Below are 15,290 nucleotides of genomic sequence, written 5' to 3'. Positions count from 1 at the left end.
ACGCATCCAGCATGAAAACTAAGCTAGAAAACCTTAAAACTATTAAGTTTCAGTAGAAGCCAAATGTCCAGAAGACACAAGGACACAGCCTGGGTTGGGTGAAAAGAAAACTCTAATCTTGAGTTTGCTGTTTACAGGGTAAATTCAAAACATGATGGAATATGAAAGCTGATATGTTCTTCTGTTTGGTATATATATTGTTTATTTAAACGCTGCTTGCGGAGTTTACATTTCTTCTAAGATCTTTGCACAGTTTGAAGTGCACCTGCATGGAAGATTTTTACATTTCTTTTTCATGTTGTATCTGCTTTATTCTTCAGTACTCAGTGCATGAATTGATGCACATGAACAATACTTTCAGTAAAGTACAACACTGCTGAAACTTAAATTGAGACTCACTTACTACATGACCTACAGCTTTGTGAGGCTTTCTCAGTTTTCTGTCGCTTTGTGGAAAAAACAAACAAACAAACATAAAGGAATACCTAAACAACAGCAAAATCCTTGCAGCTAGTAAACTGTCATAGACTAAATATGCTTTGATTATTTGACAGAACAACCTCAGCTTGTATGCAGAAAATGTTTTATGCAGTGGTTTGCAGTTTAAAAAGCTTGTTATTTAAAACTTGTTTTTGTTCAATATCAGTTATTAACCTAAATAATTAATTGAGAACACAAATACACCCTTCCATTGCAAGCTCTTAATCTTTTATTTTCTTTATTTCATTAATTTATAAATAAATAATTTAAATTCTTTATTATTTTTAAGAGAGATCAATATTTTATAACATTACAGGATATATCTTTAAAAACAAATATTCCATGTGTGAGGTGTTAATATATAGTTGGGCTTATATATAATATAGAAAAGTTGCACAGTGGAATGATCTTAATATTACTATATAGATGGCTGCAGTATGCAAATGCAGCTCCTTACTAACACAAAGTTTTTTGTGTCCTGTGAGCAACAATCACAGATGGTCCTTGGGTGTTTGAATGAATCAAAGCAGCATTCACATGATTTAACAAATATAGATGATTTTCGGCTATGAAGGGTTTGACAGTGTGTTTTAAGATATTACAAGGCATATTGCTTTTACAAAATTTAGCACTATATTCACAATGAAATTTTTGTATAGTATTTTGGTATATGGTATGGTATTATGGTTTATAGTATTTTGTCCATATTGTGCAAATATAATTTTTTCGCCAATTCATTATCTCATACATTGTATTTCTTCAATCAGGGTCGTAGTTGGAAGCTTGTCCAGTGTGTCAACATGGAGTCCCAGACAGATTATTACAGAGACTGACAACGACAGCTCAGACGTGCTCATCCCTCTCGCCTCAGCAGAGCCTTACACGCCACAAGGTCCGAACGTTACACACTGTCAGTTTGGGTTTACTAACTCTTTGTAGTAGACAAGACACTGTTTAGATTGCAATGCATGTATAACTGTTACATTTGGAAGCATTCATCATTATCTATGTTATGTAATATGAATTTTATTTTCAGATGTCAGTTCTGTTGAGATGTTGGGATTTCAGGGGCAAACGGAAAGCTCTAGCTTAGCCATTGACACAGAAAAACTGAAAGCCCAGGCACAATTCAGGTAACCTTTTTGTTTGGCGACACAGGACATCTAATGGGGGTCCTGTTGAGCTACTTATCACTAACTGCAGAGTTTTTCTGTCTTTCTCTCAGCGTGGATCCTAGACCATCAACCCCAAATGCTACTTTGACCAGTACACTTGCCACTCCTGGCCTGCCTGATTCCATGACTGTGGGTGAGTTGATTTCTATCCTGCCTTTTTCCATGCATCTCCTCAAGAGTTTGTGCTTTGATTAGGCAGGTTTTCAGTTCTTTTATTAAGTACAAGGAAGTCCATCCCAATAACTGTCTGCAGAAATCACTTCAGTACTGCAGTTGTTGCGCATAGAAACTAGCTTATAAAACACCAATATATTTATTTAGCATGGTTAATAGACTGCTACAGTACTCTCCATCTTTGGGATCTACAGTGTTCTGGACTCTAACAAAACAAAAGCTTTGTGTATTTTTTTAAACTGTGTATTGAACAACTGTGTCTTAACTGTGTCTACTGCTGATGATTGTTTTGGAATGCTAGGAGTGGGTGTAATCGATTACAGTAATATTCCTAAAGTATGCACTAATGGTCAAAATAAAAGTATGATGTATTTTGAAATATAAAAACGACCCAAAAATCTTTGTGTATCAGGTTTATCAAAGTGAAATTTGAGATGTCATTATACCCTGAATGGTTTACCAAAGAATTGAATCAGATCATTTTGAGGTCAGAGATTTAAACCCATATCAGCTATTAGTTCACATCTGAAAGTTCAAATAAAGGTTTTATAGCTTTGGAGTTGGAGTTCTGCACTTAGAACTGATTCTTCATGATGCCATGAGACCACGACAGTGTGGTTGGCTATAGTATTATTAGGAGGCAAAGATGATATTTTAGGAGGCAAAGATGTTATTTTGCTTTCTCTGCTCATACGGGGAGGTGTTTATCTGGTTTTCTCTGTACAGAAGCCAACATAAGAGTCTTTTTTTAGTATAGTATGCTCCCAGCTATCACAGGGAGAAAATGGGGGGACACACATATAAAAGAGTACAGGGTGAGGGTACTGAAGCTGCTTGGCTTCTGTTATAAGTGTTTAAAGTTAACAGGTTTTCTATTTTTTTTTTTTTTATAAGTACAGGGAAACATGCTGAAGTTATTGTCTGTGGTAATGAACTGTATTGGATGATAGAAATTAGGTTAAAAATTGAAAGGTTGCTGTAAAAAAAAATGTCTTTGCATCATAGTCATATCATGTTTCTCGAAACATAAACGTGAAGGGCTCTGTCATTCCTGGTAGTCTACTTTCCTCCAGTGGAGGGCACTGTTGGTTCAGTCAGTCATCACCAAGATTTCCTCTGTGCATGACAGCACTGTGCTGAAATGGCTGAGGTGGCTAATGGCTCATTTTAGCCTGACTTTAGCTTTCATAACTAGAAAAGAGTAAGATGAAAAGAGGGACTACAAAACAAAATGTAACACTTAACCTGATATTTCTTTATCCATTGTACATTACAAGTAGTATGTTAATTGCTAAGAATGGATTAATTGAATGTCAGAACGCCTGAAACTTGGTGTCCAGGCTCTACAATATTTGTGAAGCTGGTAAGAAATTAGATCTGAACCTTGTTTACTTTATACCACACCCTCTTTCCCCACACAGTTAAGAATTATGAAGACGCCTGCCCCTCTATTGTAGATAGATTTTGGGTGTTAATTGGGGCCTCATAAATACATTTACAAAAGCACTTAGTCTCTGATTTGCTGTGCTGGTAAACTTGTGCCTGTGCCACTTTTTGTTACTTTTTGTTTATTTAGTGGATAGTGTCTTTGTGATTACTCATAAATCATGTGTGGGCACGCGTGCGTGTCTGTGTGTCCAAGGTGTGGACGAATCACCAGGGTGTGTTTCTCCTCCAGATGGAGGCTCTGGGAAGGAGGCGGGCTCATCTGCCGGACTGCTCAGGCAGCTTACCCTCCCTGTACAACTCACATACACACACATAAATACACATACTTGCTCTCACTCAGATTTTGCCTACACATGCCATCATAACACACATGTAAATGAAAAGGAGGATAATGCAAAGGATGCTTATTATGGAAAATGTGAATGTGAATATTGTTAAAGTTACAGAATGTACCATTCACTCTGTAGTCCGCTTAGTCCATAAATAGAAACCATATATAAAATAGAAATGCAAAAACAGCTTTTTGTTAATTCAACATGGTGGTGGTTACGACCATAAACAGTTTTACATATGATCATTTATTTAGCCTACAGCAAATGAGCCCATTCATTTATGGTGAAGTGACAGTGTTGCTTTTGCGGACTGTCTAACAGAATTATTAGATGTAGGAAATATGTGGGTAAAATAATCAAATGTTTGGAAAAAATTGTTGGAAAACACATTGTTGTAGCATTCCAAAGGATCCAGACATTTGAAAGGAGTAGACGAAATTATTTACTTCAACAAACTTTAGGAGTTTAGTTTGAGCTTAACAGCTTGTGTAGTACATTTCATTGTACTGTAAATGTAAAAATGAATTAGGTCTGTCTGTGATGCACAAAAGTACATGCATGTTGCAAATATATCAAGTGGATTGTCTATAAAACAAACTATGGGAAACTTGTAGACAATGGGGCCTTTAAAACATTGTTATTAAACATTATTGATTATTACTATTTTTACACCTGTTAGTGCATGGTGATATGATTAAAACTTAGAAGAGGTTTCAAAAAGTCTTTTTGATGCAATTTTGTGGAAAAACTAAATTTTGTCTTTTAAATTATGTGCTATGATGAATCATGATTAATATTTCCTGGAACATGAACTAAAAAAGAAAAAAGGTCAATTTTGATTTCATATTGACTATTAGTGGACAGCCTTTGTTGATCATATCAGTGTAGACCATAAAAGAACACTGAACTTCTACAGTGTACATTAGAGTCTAGACTCTAATGCACACGGTAGAAGTTCAGTGTTCTTTTATGGTCTACACTGATATGATCAACAAAGGCTGTCGGTGTCCTTTTGGTCACTAAAGAAGTACATTTTCTAGTCTGTGTTAGAGTTTAGTCTTTTTCAGGGAGAGAACCATCAATAAGTATTGATTCTAGCATTCACTGACAAGGAGTGTAGCTCACTGAGAAATAACACAGCTGTCTTAGTTTTCTAGTGCTGAGCTTTTGTCTGGGTTTTGAGATGGTTTATATAGATGACTGCATTTACATTTCCTTGAAATATTGCTGTAATGATAAGCAAAGAGGAGCATTGGGATTTTGTCTCCTAGAGACAGGAGAAGCAAGTTATTCCTCAGGTGCAGGGGGCTGTAGAGATGTAACACTGCCGTCGTCTCTGCTGCTGATGCCAGAGCCTAGTGGATTTACACTCCACCTGCTGTAGCAGCTTTTTGTATGCCGTAGTGTGCCACTGTCAATAAAGCCCTCAGGTCAGTAAAGACCCAACCGTCTACCCAGCCTCATACTCTAGATTGAAAGTGTTTGCTTATTTATCTGTGATTGTTGTTAATCCATAAGTCTGCCTTATTCTTACGTAGACAGTGATACTTTTATTTTCATGCTGTCTTAGCAAAACTTGTAGTATAGTTGTGTGCACCGTTTTGGGCACGCCAAGCCAATTATGTATTTTGTTGATTTTTTTAAAAGAAAAGACATAAGCTCTGCAGTAACTGACTTTGATTTCTACATTTATTCTATAAAAGTTACTGCACAGTTGCTTTATATTTGATTAACTTATGCCACATTGTGGCATGTGCAAAAGTTTGGACATTAATACTTAGTAATACACCATTTGGGAGATAGCAGAAATTGCAAACACTTTTAACTTGCAAACACTACGAGTCTTTTTGTTCTTGTTTTAGGAATTTTTATCCACTCCTCCTTGCATGGACAGCATGCTTCAGATCTAACCACAGATTTTGAGTGACATTCAAGTTAGAGGATGGCCATTACAGCTAGCATAATGATGGCATACAACTTGCGTTAGTTAAATTAATTTATATTGGATTTTGAGGTATGTTTTGGATCATTGATCTGTTGCAGAAACCAGGCTCTTTTCAGCTTCACTTTCTTTACCGACCATGCCATATGCTTCTAGAATTTGCTGAGTTGAATACATTTTTCTGTCTACATGTGCAATGGTTTCTGTGCCACACAATCCCAAAGTATAATAGATGCACATCTAGGCTTAACAGTTGACAAGGTGTTCTTTTCATCAAATGCTGCTTCTTTTTCTTCAAAAATACATTTGTTGATTGATTATAGCCAAAAACCTCAAAGAAATTTTCCTTTACATGACTCTTACAAGCGGATCATGTTTGTGCAAGCAGTGTTGTGCTGTGGAATGGTTCACCATCACTCCTAATCTAAACCTTCCTGAAGGTCCTTTGCTGTCATATGGAGCATGCAAGCAGTACTATCTGAAAGTTTTTTTGCTCTTCCAGATTTTACCATGACTTTATTTCCCCTTAACTGTTATTTCTTATAACATTTTGGACAGTGTAAATTGCAAGATGTAAGTTCTTTGATTTATTTTTACAGTTTTCTCTGTGCTTTGTAGCCATCAATATTCTTCATTTTCAAGTCCAGTGGTTGTTAATTGTTAGCAGAAGTGGTTGTTAAGTGTTAGCAGAAGATTTGAAGAGTCTGAGAATTTTTTATGCTCTGGAATTGTCATCACTTACAATTCTTAATGACAGTTCTTGACCTGTGAGTGTCCAAACTTGCACATGCCTCTGTTACTATTTTTTTTCCATTTTTTAAGTTAATCAAATATAAAGTAACTGCACATTAATATAATCATTTAAAATGGATTGCTGCGGATGATGGGCTTACTTTTTTCACTTTAAAAATCGACAAAATATACAATTTGGCTATTAGTGGCCAAACCTTACCTCACAGCTGCATCTCTGAAATAGTAACTTCATAGGCGAAGCAAGAAGTTTCTTAACTTTAACATGCTAATGAAATGAGATTTCTTACAAAATTTTAGGACCATTTTTGTTGGCCCGTTTGTAATGTAATATTCTTACAAAGGACAGCTGGTGATTTCAAATGGTATAACGACAAAAGAGAAAAAAGGTTGAAAGGTTTTGACAGTGACGAGTTATATGATTTATTGGAAAATTGTTTCTGTTGGATATACTCTTCAGTAAAAACTCATTGTTTGCCAGTCAGTATTCACAGGTAGTTGGTTGTTAAACTCAATGGTATAACTCTCTCACTGTGCTGTGTTATAACTGTCTTACCCTTTCTTGTCTCCTTCATTTAAAAGAAATTAATGTCTGGCTGGTATTTTAAGCACCACAAAGTTCCCTTTATTAGTTCTGGTGTGCTACACAAATGAAAATGTCAGCAGTCTGGAACAGTATCCTTTATTGAAAACAGGTCTGCATGGGGTGCTAAATCTCTGTGCAAGCCTTATTATTGTTCTTTTAGAAACAACAAAGGGGAAAATTCAGTCTCGCTGTAGTCTTCTTAAATTTATTGTTTCCACAGTTGAACTACGCCAAGCCATTGTGGCCATGATGAACAGGAAAGATGAACTAACCGAGCAGAACATGTGAGTTCCCCCCACCACTGTGTCATTGTGTTGCCATATTAGGGTGTAAAAATGTGATCTGATGTTGGTATGTTTGAATTGCTTACAACTGCTTACAGTAATGTTCATAAAGTATGCGTTAACTTTTTTGGCAAAAGTAAAACTGATGATCTGTTTTTGAAATATAAATATAAAATAAAGTTAGTCTATTGATTTTATTGACTTTATTTACTGAATAGTTGAATAGGTTTTCTAGTCTCAGTTGTTACCTGTAGTAACTCTGAACTGGACCAAAAAAAAAGCAAAGCAGCAAAGATGACAAATATCAAAAGTCATAGTTTTGCAATGCGATTCCAGTGAGCTTCACTAGTGATGTGAATTGAACACTTGCTGCTTGATTTATTTTGTTTTGTTCTGTGTATGTTGCTGGTTGTAGGTCTCTTCGCAGTCTGCTGGATGGAGAGATGGAGCACTCAGCTGGGCTACGGCTTGAGGTAGACAACCTAAAGAATAAACTGGCTGACCTGGAGGAGAGACATGCTGCCAAAGTCCAGGCCCTGGGCAGGTACAAATGCTTAACTTTGTTTTAGAGCATTTTTATGTGAGGCCCAAATACTTTAGCCCAAACACATAATGGATTCTGGGCTTGTCTGGGGGAGCGTAGGCATCATTGCATGTTTGTGTTTACACAGGACAAATGAATGTATATTATATACATTCTACATATTCTGTATGTCACAACCAACACTCAAATTGTATTAAACAGTGCTGATTATTTCGCGTGCACCCTGTTAAGAGCAATGCATTTTGTGCAGTGGTCTCAGTTCTCTATATTTAATAAACAAAATTGCAGGTAATTGAGTTAATATGTATTTCCTGACGGAAAAACGGGGGGGGGGCTGTGGTATAGTTTGATTAATCGATGGTAATGATGATTAATGATTAATCGATGGTAGAATAATCCTACTCAAAAGAAGCATCAGATAAGCCATTCCAAATTTGAGATGCTAATAACTATAGATTACTAGCTTCAAGTCAGGGCGCACCCATGGTGATCAATCAAATTTTGGAGAGCCACTGTCAATCTCGGTAGTGTTGGGGATCATTAGAAATTTATTGATACTGATGTTGAGATGAGCACTGGTGTAGCAGTTATTCTTATATTGCCTGAGCCGCTAGCATTTAACTGTTGCACCATTTAAAGTAGAACCACAAGAAGGTGGTGAATAGGAAGCTGAACTAAGCTTTGTAGCTTTAATTCTGGTAGCATTTTTTGGTAACGTGATTTAAGCTATCAAAATATCCTACCAAGGGTTTTATGTAGGGAATTATCAATAAATATGCACTACGGTAGAACATTTTGACAAGGTAGAACAATTCATCACACAAAATTGGAAGGCTGCACAGAAGGACAAAGGTGCCACAGCTGGTTTATTAAAGCAAACATACTGCACTGTTTCAGATTTATAGAAAGTTGAATTTTGCTGCTTTCAGGACAAAACCTTCTATCGCCAGTTTTTTTTCAGTTTTTGACATAATTTGAAATAGCCTGTTGAACTTTACTTTTACATTGCGGGTAAATTTCATGCTGTAGGGACCAGAGGAAATGGCCAAAAATTACATAGGAAAAAGTCTGACATACATTTAAAAAAAGAAGGATATTTGTGCACCAAAATGTTGAGGTGGGCTTTCAGCTGGTTCGTGTCAGTCTCTGATGAGGAAGGTGGCTCTTGAGCTTGATTGTAGGTGTTAATTGGTGAAGTTGGGCCATAGTTTTACGTGGGGGTCACTGTAGCAGCCTCTTCAGATGTGTTTCAGTCAGCACTGTGTTTGCTTCTGTGTCAGTTATTCACCTATTGTTGCCAAGTAGATTTTCAAAATGAATCGACGAAACTTGAAAACAAGTACAGCTAGATGTGGCTGTTCAACAGTCTAGCAGTTACCAGCACTTCAAGATTACTGAGTAAATGAACAAAGACAGAACAAACTGAGACACAAAACAAAAAGTACATGACTATGTTGGTCAGAGAAGAAAGAGGGCTTCTTTGTCGCGTTCGTGACTCCTCAACAGACTGCTAGAATTTCTTATAAAATAAAACAGTATAATGAAAAAATAACATCCACTAACATTTCTACACAATGCTTAAATGAAATTAATAATGCTTAAATGAATTACAAGATACATAAGATAAAATAAAATAAAATAAATGAGTATCACCATTGTTCCTGTAGATATGCTGGAAGAAACTATGCTTAAAGTCGCACAAGCTACAAACCTTATAATCATACTTCTAATACAAACTACACAAACACTTGAAAGAAAAGCAGATATATACAATTAAAACATGATAAAAAAATTATTGCATATTTCCCAAAAACAAACGAAAAAGAAAAAAAATTAAATGAAAAACACTTACAAATGATCAAAGATCAACACAATAACATAGATTAATGAAACTGGGTTATAGTTAAGAAATCAAAATAACTATTAAGTGTAGATACTTTAATATTAATACACCTTTGGCGAGGGTTAATATATTTCTGACAGTGTAGCATTTTAACAGTCACAGAAGTATTTTTCACAGTTTGATTAAAGAGAATTATTTGATTTAACATTTGATCAAAGACTGATGTTTCATAGTTTGCTAGAGCGCACAGAATGAAGCAGAGTTATAAAGTTAAGTCTTTAGCAAAGTCTTAAATTTGGGGTTCTAAAGTCTGCTAAGGGACTAGTGGGGCCCATTAGTCCCTCAACCCAGGTTGATTAGTGATGCCATCCTTTCTTACCTGCTCTAAGGCCAGATGTCTTTCTCTTTGGGGGAAGATGAGGCATGTGTGTATGTGAAAGGGGGACAGGAATTTCCAAAAAGTCATATATTGAGGTGAGGTCCTTTTTTATGACTGGTAAAGGCAGAGAGCTTGCAGACATGATGAAGAGAAGGAAGCTAGATATTCTGTATGTCCAGGAGACCAGATGTATAGGAAGCAAGGCCAGGAACATTGGAGGTGGATTCAAACTGTTCTATCATGGTGTAGAGAGGAAGAGAAATGGAGTAGGGATAATCCTAAAGGAGCAGCTTGGGAAAAGTGTTCTGGATGTAAACAGAGTGTCGGACAGGATCATGAGCCTGAAGTTGGAGGTTGATGGTGTGATTTTGAATGTGGTCAGTTCATATGCACCACAGGTTGGTTGTCAGTTAGAGGAGAAAGAGGAATTTTGGAGTAAGATGGATAAAGTGGTAGATGGTGTCCCTGGAGAGGAGAGATTAGTTATTGGTGCAGACTTCAATGGACATGTTAGTGAAGGGAACAGAGGGGATGAAGAGGTGCTGGGTATGTATGGTGTGAAAGATAGAAAAGCGGAAGGTCAGGTGGTTGTAGATTTTGCAAAGAGAATGGAAATGGCTGTGGTGAACACGTATTTTCAGAAGAGGGAAGAACACAGGGTGACATACAAGAGTGGAGGGAGGTGCACACAGGTGGATTATATCCTTAGCAGGAGATACCACCTAAAGGAGATTGGAGATTGTAAAGTGGTACCAGGGGAAAGTGTAGCAAGGAAGCATAGGGTGGTTGTCTGTAGAATGAGATTAGAAACAAAGAAGAGGAAGAGAGTGAAGACAGAGCCAAAGATTAGATGGTGGAAGCTGAAGGAGGAGGATGGTTGCAGGCAGTTCAGGGAAAAATTGCAACAGGCCCTTGGGGGCAGTGAGGAGCTACCTGAGGACTGGGAAACTACAACTAAGGTGGTGAGAGAAACTGGCAAGAATGTGTTGGGTGTTTCGTCTGGTCAGAGGAAAGAAGACAAGGAAAGTTGGTGGTGGAATGAGGAAGTCCAGGAGAGTATTCAGAAGAAGAAGGCAGCTAAGAAAAAGTGGGATAACCAGAGAGATGAAGGAAGTAGACAGAAGTACTGTGAGGCTAGCCGCATAGCGAAAAGAATGGTGGCAAAGGCAAAGGCTCAGGCCTATGATGAGCTGTATGAAAGGCTGGACAGTAAAGAAGGAGTAAAGGACTTGTATCGTATGGCTAAACAGAGAGATAGAGCTGGAAAGGATGTACAGCAGGTTAGGCTGATAAAGGATAGAGAGGGAAATGAGTGAACAGAGAGTGTTGAGTAGATGGAAGGAGTACTTTGAAGAACTAATGAATGAGGAAAATGAGAGAGAGAGAGAGGAGGACAATGGGGGAGAGATAGTGGATAAGGAAGTGCAAAGTATTAGTAAGGTGGAAGTGAGGGCAGCTTTAAAAAGGATGAAGAATGGAAAGGCAGTTGGTCCAGATGTTTAGGAGAGAAGGCAGTGGACTTTTTAACCAGGTTGTTTAACAAAATCCTGGAGAGTGAGAGGATGCCTGATGAGTGGAGAAGCAGTGTATTGGTCCCCATTTTTAAGAACAAGGGTGATGTGCAGAGCTGCAGTAACTACAGAGGTATAAAGTTAATGAGCCACAGCATGAAGGTATGGGAAAGAGTTGTGGAAGCAAGGCTAAGGTGAGAGGTCCAGATCAGTGAGCAGCAGTTTGGTTTCATGCCCAGAAAGAGTACCACAGATGCAATTTTTGTGTTGAGTGTTGGTAGAGAAGTACAGAGAAGGTCAGAATGAGCTACATTGTGTCTTTGTGGATCTAGAGAAGGCATATGATAGGGTGCCAAGAGAGGACCTGTGGTACTCTATGAGGAAGTCAGGTGTAGCTGAAAAGTATGTTAGGGTGGTGCAGGACATGTATGAGGATAGTGAGACAGTGGTGAGGTGTGCAGTTGGAGTGGCAAATGGTTTCAAGGTGAAGGTAGGGTTACATCAGGGATCAGCTTTGAGCCCCTTCTTGTTTGCAATGGTGATGGACAGGTTGACAGATGAGGTCAGGCAGGAGGCTCCATGGACCATGATGTTTGCAGATGACGTTGTAATCTGTGGTGAGAGTAGAGAGGAGGTGGAAGAGAATCTGGAGAGGTGGAGGTTTGCACTGGAGAGGAGAGGAATGAAGGTCAGTAGAGATAAAATGGAATACGTGTGTGTGAATGAGAGGGAGGCAGGTGGAAAGGTGAAGTTGCAAGGAGTAGAGGTCGTAAAGGTGGATGACTTCAAATATCTTGGTCAACCATCCAGAGCAATGGACAGTGCAAAAAAGAGGTGAGGAAGAGGGTGCAGGCAGGATGGAGTGGGTCGAGACGGGTGTCAGGGCTGATGTGTGACAGAAGGATAACAGCAAGAGTGAAAGGGAAGGTTTACAAGACAGTAGTGCGTCCTGCTATGATGTATGGTTTGGAGACTGTGGCTCTGTCTAAAAGACAGGAGACTGAGCTGGAGGTGGTGGAGATGAAGATGCTGAGATTTTTGTTGGGAGTGACAAGGCTGGACAAGATTAGAAATGAGCAGATAGGAGGGACAGTGAAGGTGGAGCAGTTTGGAGATAAAGCCAGAGAGGCCAGGTTGAGATGGTTTGGAAATGTGTTGAGGAGGAATAGTGGATATATTGGGCAAAGAGTGTTGGAGATGGAGTTGCCGGGTAGAAGGAGAAGAGGTAGACCTCAGAGAAGGTTTATGGATGTAGTGAAGGTGGACATGGAGGCGGTTGGTGTGAAAGTAGAGGAGGCAATGGAAAGGGCAAGATGGAGGCAGATGATCTGCTATGTCAACCCCTAAAGGGAGCAGCCAAAAGAAGAAGAAGAAGAGGTCCTTTTTTATAGTCCCGTACTGAATAATAGCATGTAAATAATTTTATGGAGAAATACACAGTGGCACTTCATGATTCAGTTTGATTATGATTCAGACCGTTGCATTGTGATTTATAAAATGGTTATTGGTGTATCTTGATTCATCTTTTTTTTCTATACAGGATAGAGTGTGACATGTGACTTGGTACTTCAAAGCAAAGTATTTGTAATAGTCCATAATGAATATCCTTATATCTTTTATTAATAAATCAAACAGAAGCAATGTGACAAGTCAACTGGAAGGCTCTCATTCACTGCTCTTTGTATGGAGCACATGAGAGTTGTCACTCGTCTGTGATCAAATGCGCAGTTATGGTGACATAAGATCCTCTGGTAATGGATGTTCACGCATCACATTGCAGCTATCCTACCTGTTTTCTTTAGTGATTTCATAACTTCAGTTTTTGTCTCGTTGTAGGGAGTGGGGGGGTTGCTGTATCAGTAAAATACCTTCAAGATATTTTGTATCTGTAACTGTATCTCAGCTCCAAAGTATGCAACATAGCTCAATGACTGAGAACGGACACAAATCCTTGGCAGTAAAACTGTGTGAACATGGATAATTTGGAGACAAATAGATTTATTTGCATTAATAAGCACTCCAGCTGGTTTCCTGATGTGTTTTATTTGCAGTGACAGCAGCTTCACTAAAAATGTGAAGCTAAAGTCAGCTTCTTGTTTGAATTTTCTTGTTCCACCTTAAATGGTGCCTGAGGTGCTAGAATGTTAATGCTGCACCATTTAAGGTGGAACAGGAAAATTCAAATGAGAAGCTGACTTCAGCCTTGTAAAAAGCAGAATATTGAGAGACATTTTACAAGAAGCTGTTCTGCAGTGGACTGGCGACCTGTTCAGGGTGTATCCTGCCTTCCGCCCGATGACCACTGGGATAGGCTCCAGCACCCCCCCTCCCCACGACCCTGAGGGAGAAGCGGCATAGAAAATGTGTGTATGTGTGTTGTATTTTGTGGAAAAGTTTCTGGCTGGTGATGCAAGAGAAACGGCTATAGCTGAGCTAAAGCTTAGAGCAGAGCAAAATAAGTCTGTAACTGTAGAACTACAAAGTGTATCTATATAGTAAGTAAAAGCTGATAAAATGGACAATGAATGTAGAAACAAGGAGGTGGTCATAATGCCACATTCTGCATGTATTACAGCAGCAGTGCTCTGTGTTAGTCTGGGTTCTAAACTGGCCTGCCTGCAGTCCAAATATGTCACACATTGAAAACATTTGGAGCATTATGAAATGAAAACAATGACAAATTACCCTCTCAACTGTTGAGCACCTGAAATCCTTTATCAAACAAGAATGGAAAATGTTTCACTTTTAAAACTATAGCAATTGGTCTCCTTAGTACCTAAATGCTTACAGAATGTTGTTAAAAGGGATGATGAAGCATAGGAGAAAACATGGCCCCATCCCAACTTTTTTGGAACGTGTTGTTGGCATCAAATTGCAAATAGGGATATATTAAAAAAAAAAAATCACATTTTCAGTCTCAACATTTGATGTGTTTGTAGTATTTTCCTTTAAAATATGGTTTACATGATTTGCATATCAGTGCATTGTTTTATGTACATTTTGCACAGTGTCCTAACTTTTTGGGAAATGGGGTTGTATATTAATGGATAGCATAACGGGTTGTTAACGGTTAACACAATTTTTAGCCCTTTAAAATTGGTACAAGTTTCGGCTATAAACTTTTGATATCAGTCAGGCCCTTGCATTTATGTCCTTTTGTTCTACGTTTGTTTTTACAGTACAGTATCTCACAAAAGTGAGTACACCCCTCACATTTCTGCAAATATTTTATTATATCTTTTCATGGGACAACACTTTAGAAATGAAACTTGGATATAATCAGTGTATAGCCTGCATAGCCGTATAGATTTGCTGTCCTCTGAAAATAACACACAGCCATTAATGTCTAAATATTTGGCAACACAAGTGAGTACATCTCACAGTGAACATGTCCAAATTGTGCCCAACTGTGTCGTTGTCCCTCCCTGGTGTTGTGTGACTCGTTAGAGTTACAAGGTTCCAGGTGTGAATGGGGAGCAGGACTGTTCAATTTAGTGTTTTGGGTACAATTTGCTCATGCTGGCCATTGGATATTCAACATGGCACCTCATGGCAAAGAAATCTCTGAGGATGTGAGAAATAGAATTGTTGCTCTCCACAAAGATGGCCTAGGCCAGGGGTGGCCACATGTGCGGTTTCTTCTATTTACAGTGATATATATTTATTTTTGTTGCATGCTTGTAGCATAAGTTGGCATATTTTCCGTGCTGGAAGAAGCCAAAGTCTGTTGCCACGGTGATGCTACACCCACGCCCCTCCCCCTGCATGGAGAACGTCGCAGCAGAACCACGTGCTGAGCCAGTCTACTAGCTATCCAACCGCCAAAACATGGCAACTTCAG

General features: G+C 38.4%; 1 protein-coding gene across 3 annotated transcripts in view; it reads left to right on the top strand.

Moving 5' to 3' along the window:
- The window catches only part of snx29 (sorting nexin 29), a 185,348-nt gene that overhangs the window by 12,509 nt on the left and 157,549 nt on the right, over nt 1–15,290 (top strand). For all 3 annotated transcript variants that reach the window (XM_017705474.2, XM_017705476.2, XM_017705477.2), the window contains 5 exons: nt 1,248–1,372; nt 1,517–1,613; nt 1,706–1,788; nt 7,109–7,172; nt 7,588–7,716. In XM_017705474.2, coding sequence (XP_017560963.1) covers nt 1,248–1,372; nt 1,517–1,613; nt 1,706–1,788; nt 7,109–7,172; nt 7,588–7,716 — 498 coding nt within the window. The remainder of the gene's footprint in view (nt 1–1,247; nt 1,373–1,516; nt 1,614–1,705; nt 1,789–7,108; nt 7,173–7,587; nt 7,717–15,290) is intronic.

The sequence above is a fragment of the Pygocentrus nattereri genome, chromosome 13 (assembly GCF_015220715.1).
Source record: "Pygocentrus nattereri isolate fPygNat1 chromosome 13, fPygNat1.pri, whole genome shotgun sequence".
Classification (NCBI taxonomy): domain Eukaryota; kingdom Metazoa; phylum Chordata; class Actinopteri; order Characiformes; family Serrasalmidae; genus Pygocentrus; species Pygocentrus nattereri.
This window is presented reverse-complemented; position numbering and strand designations above follow the sequence as displayed.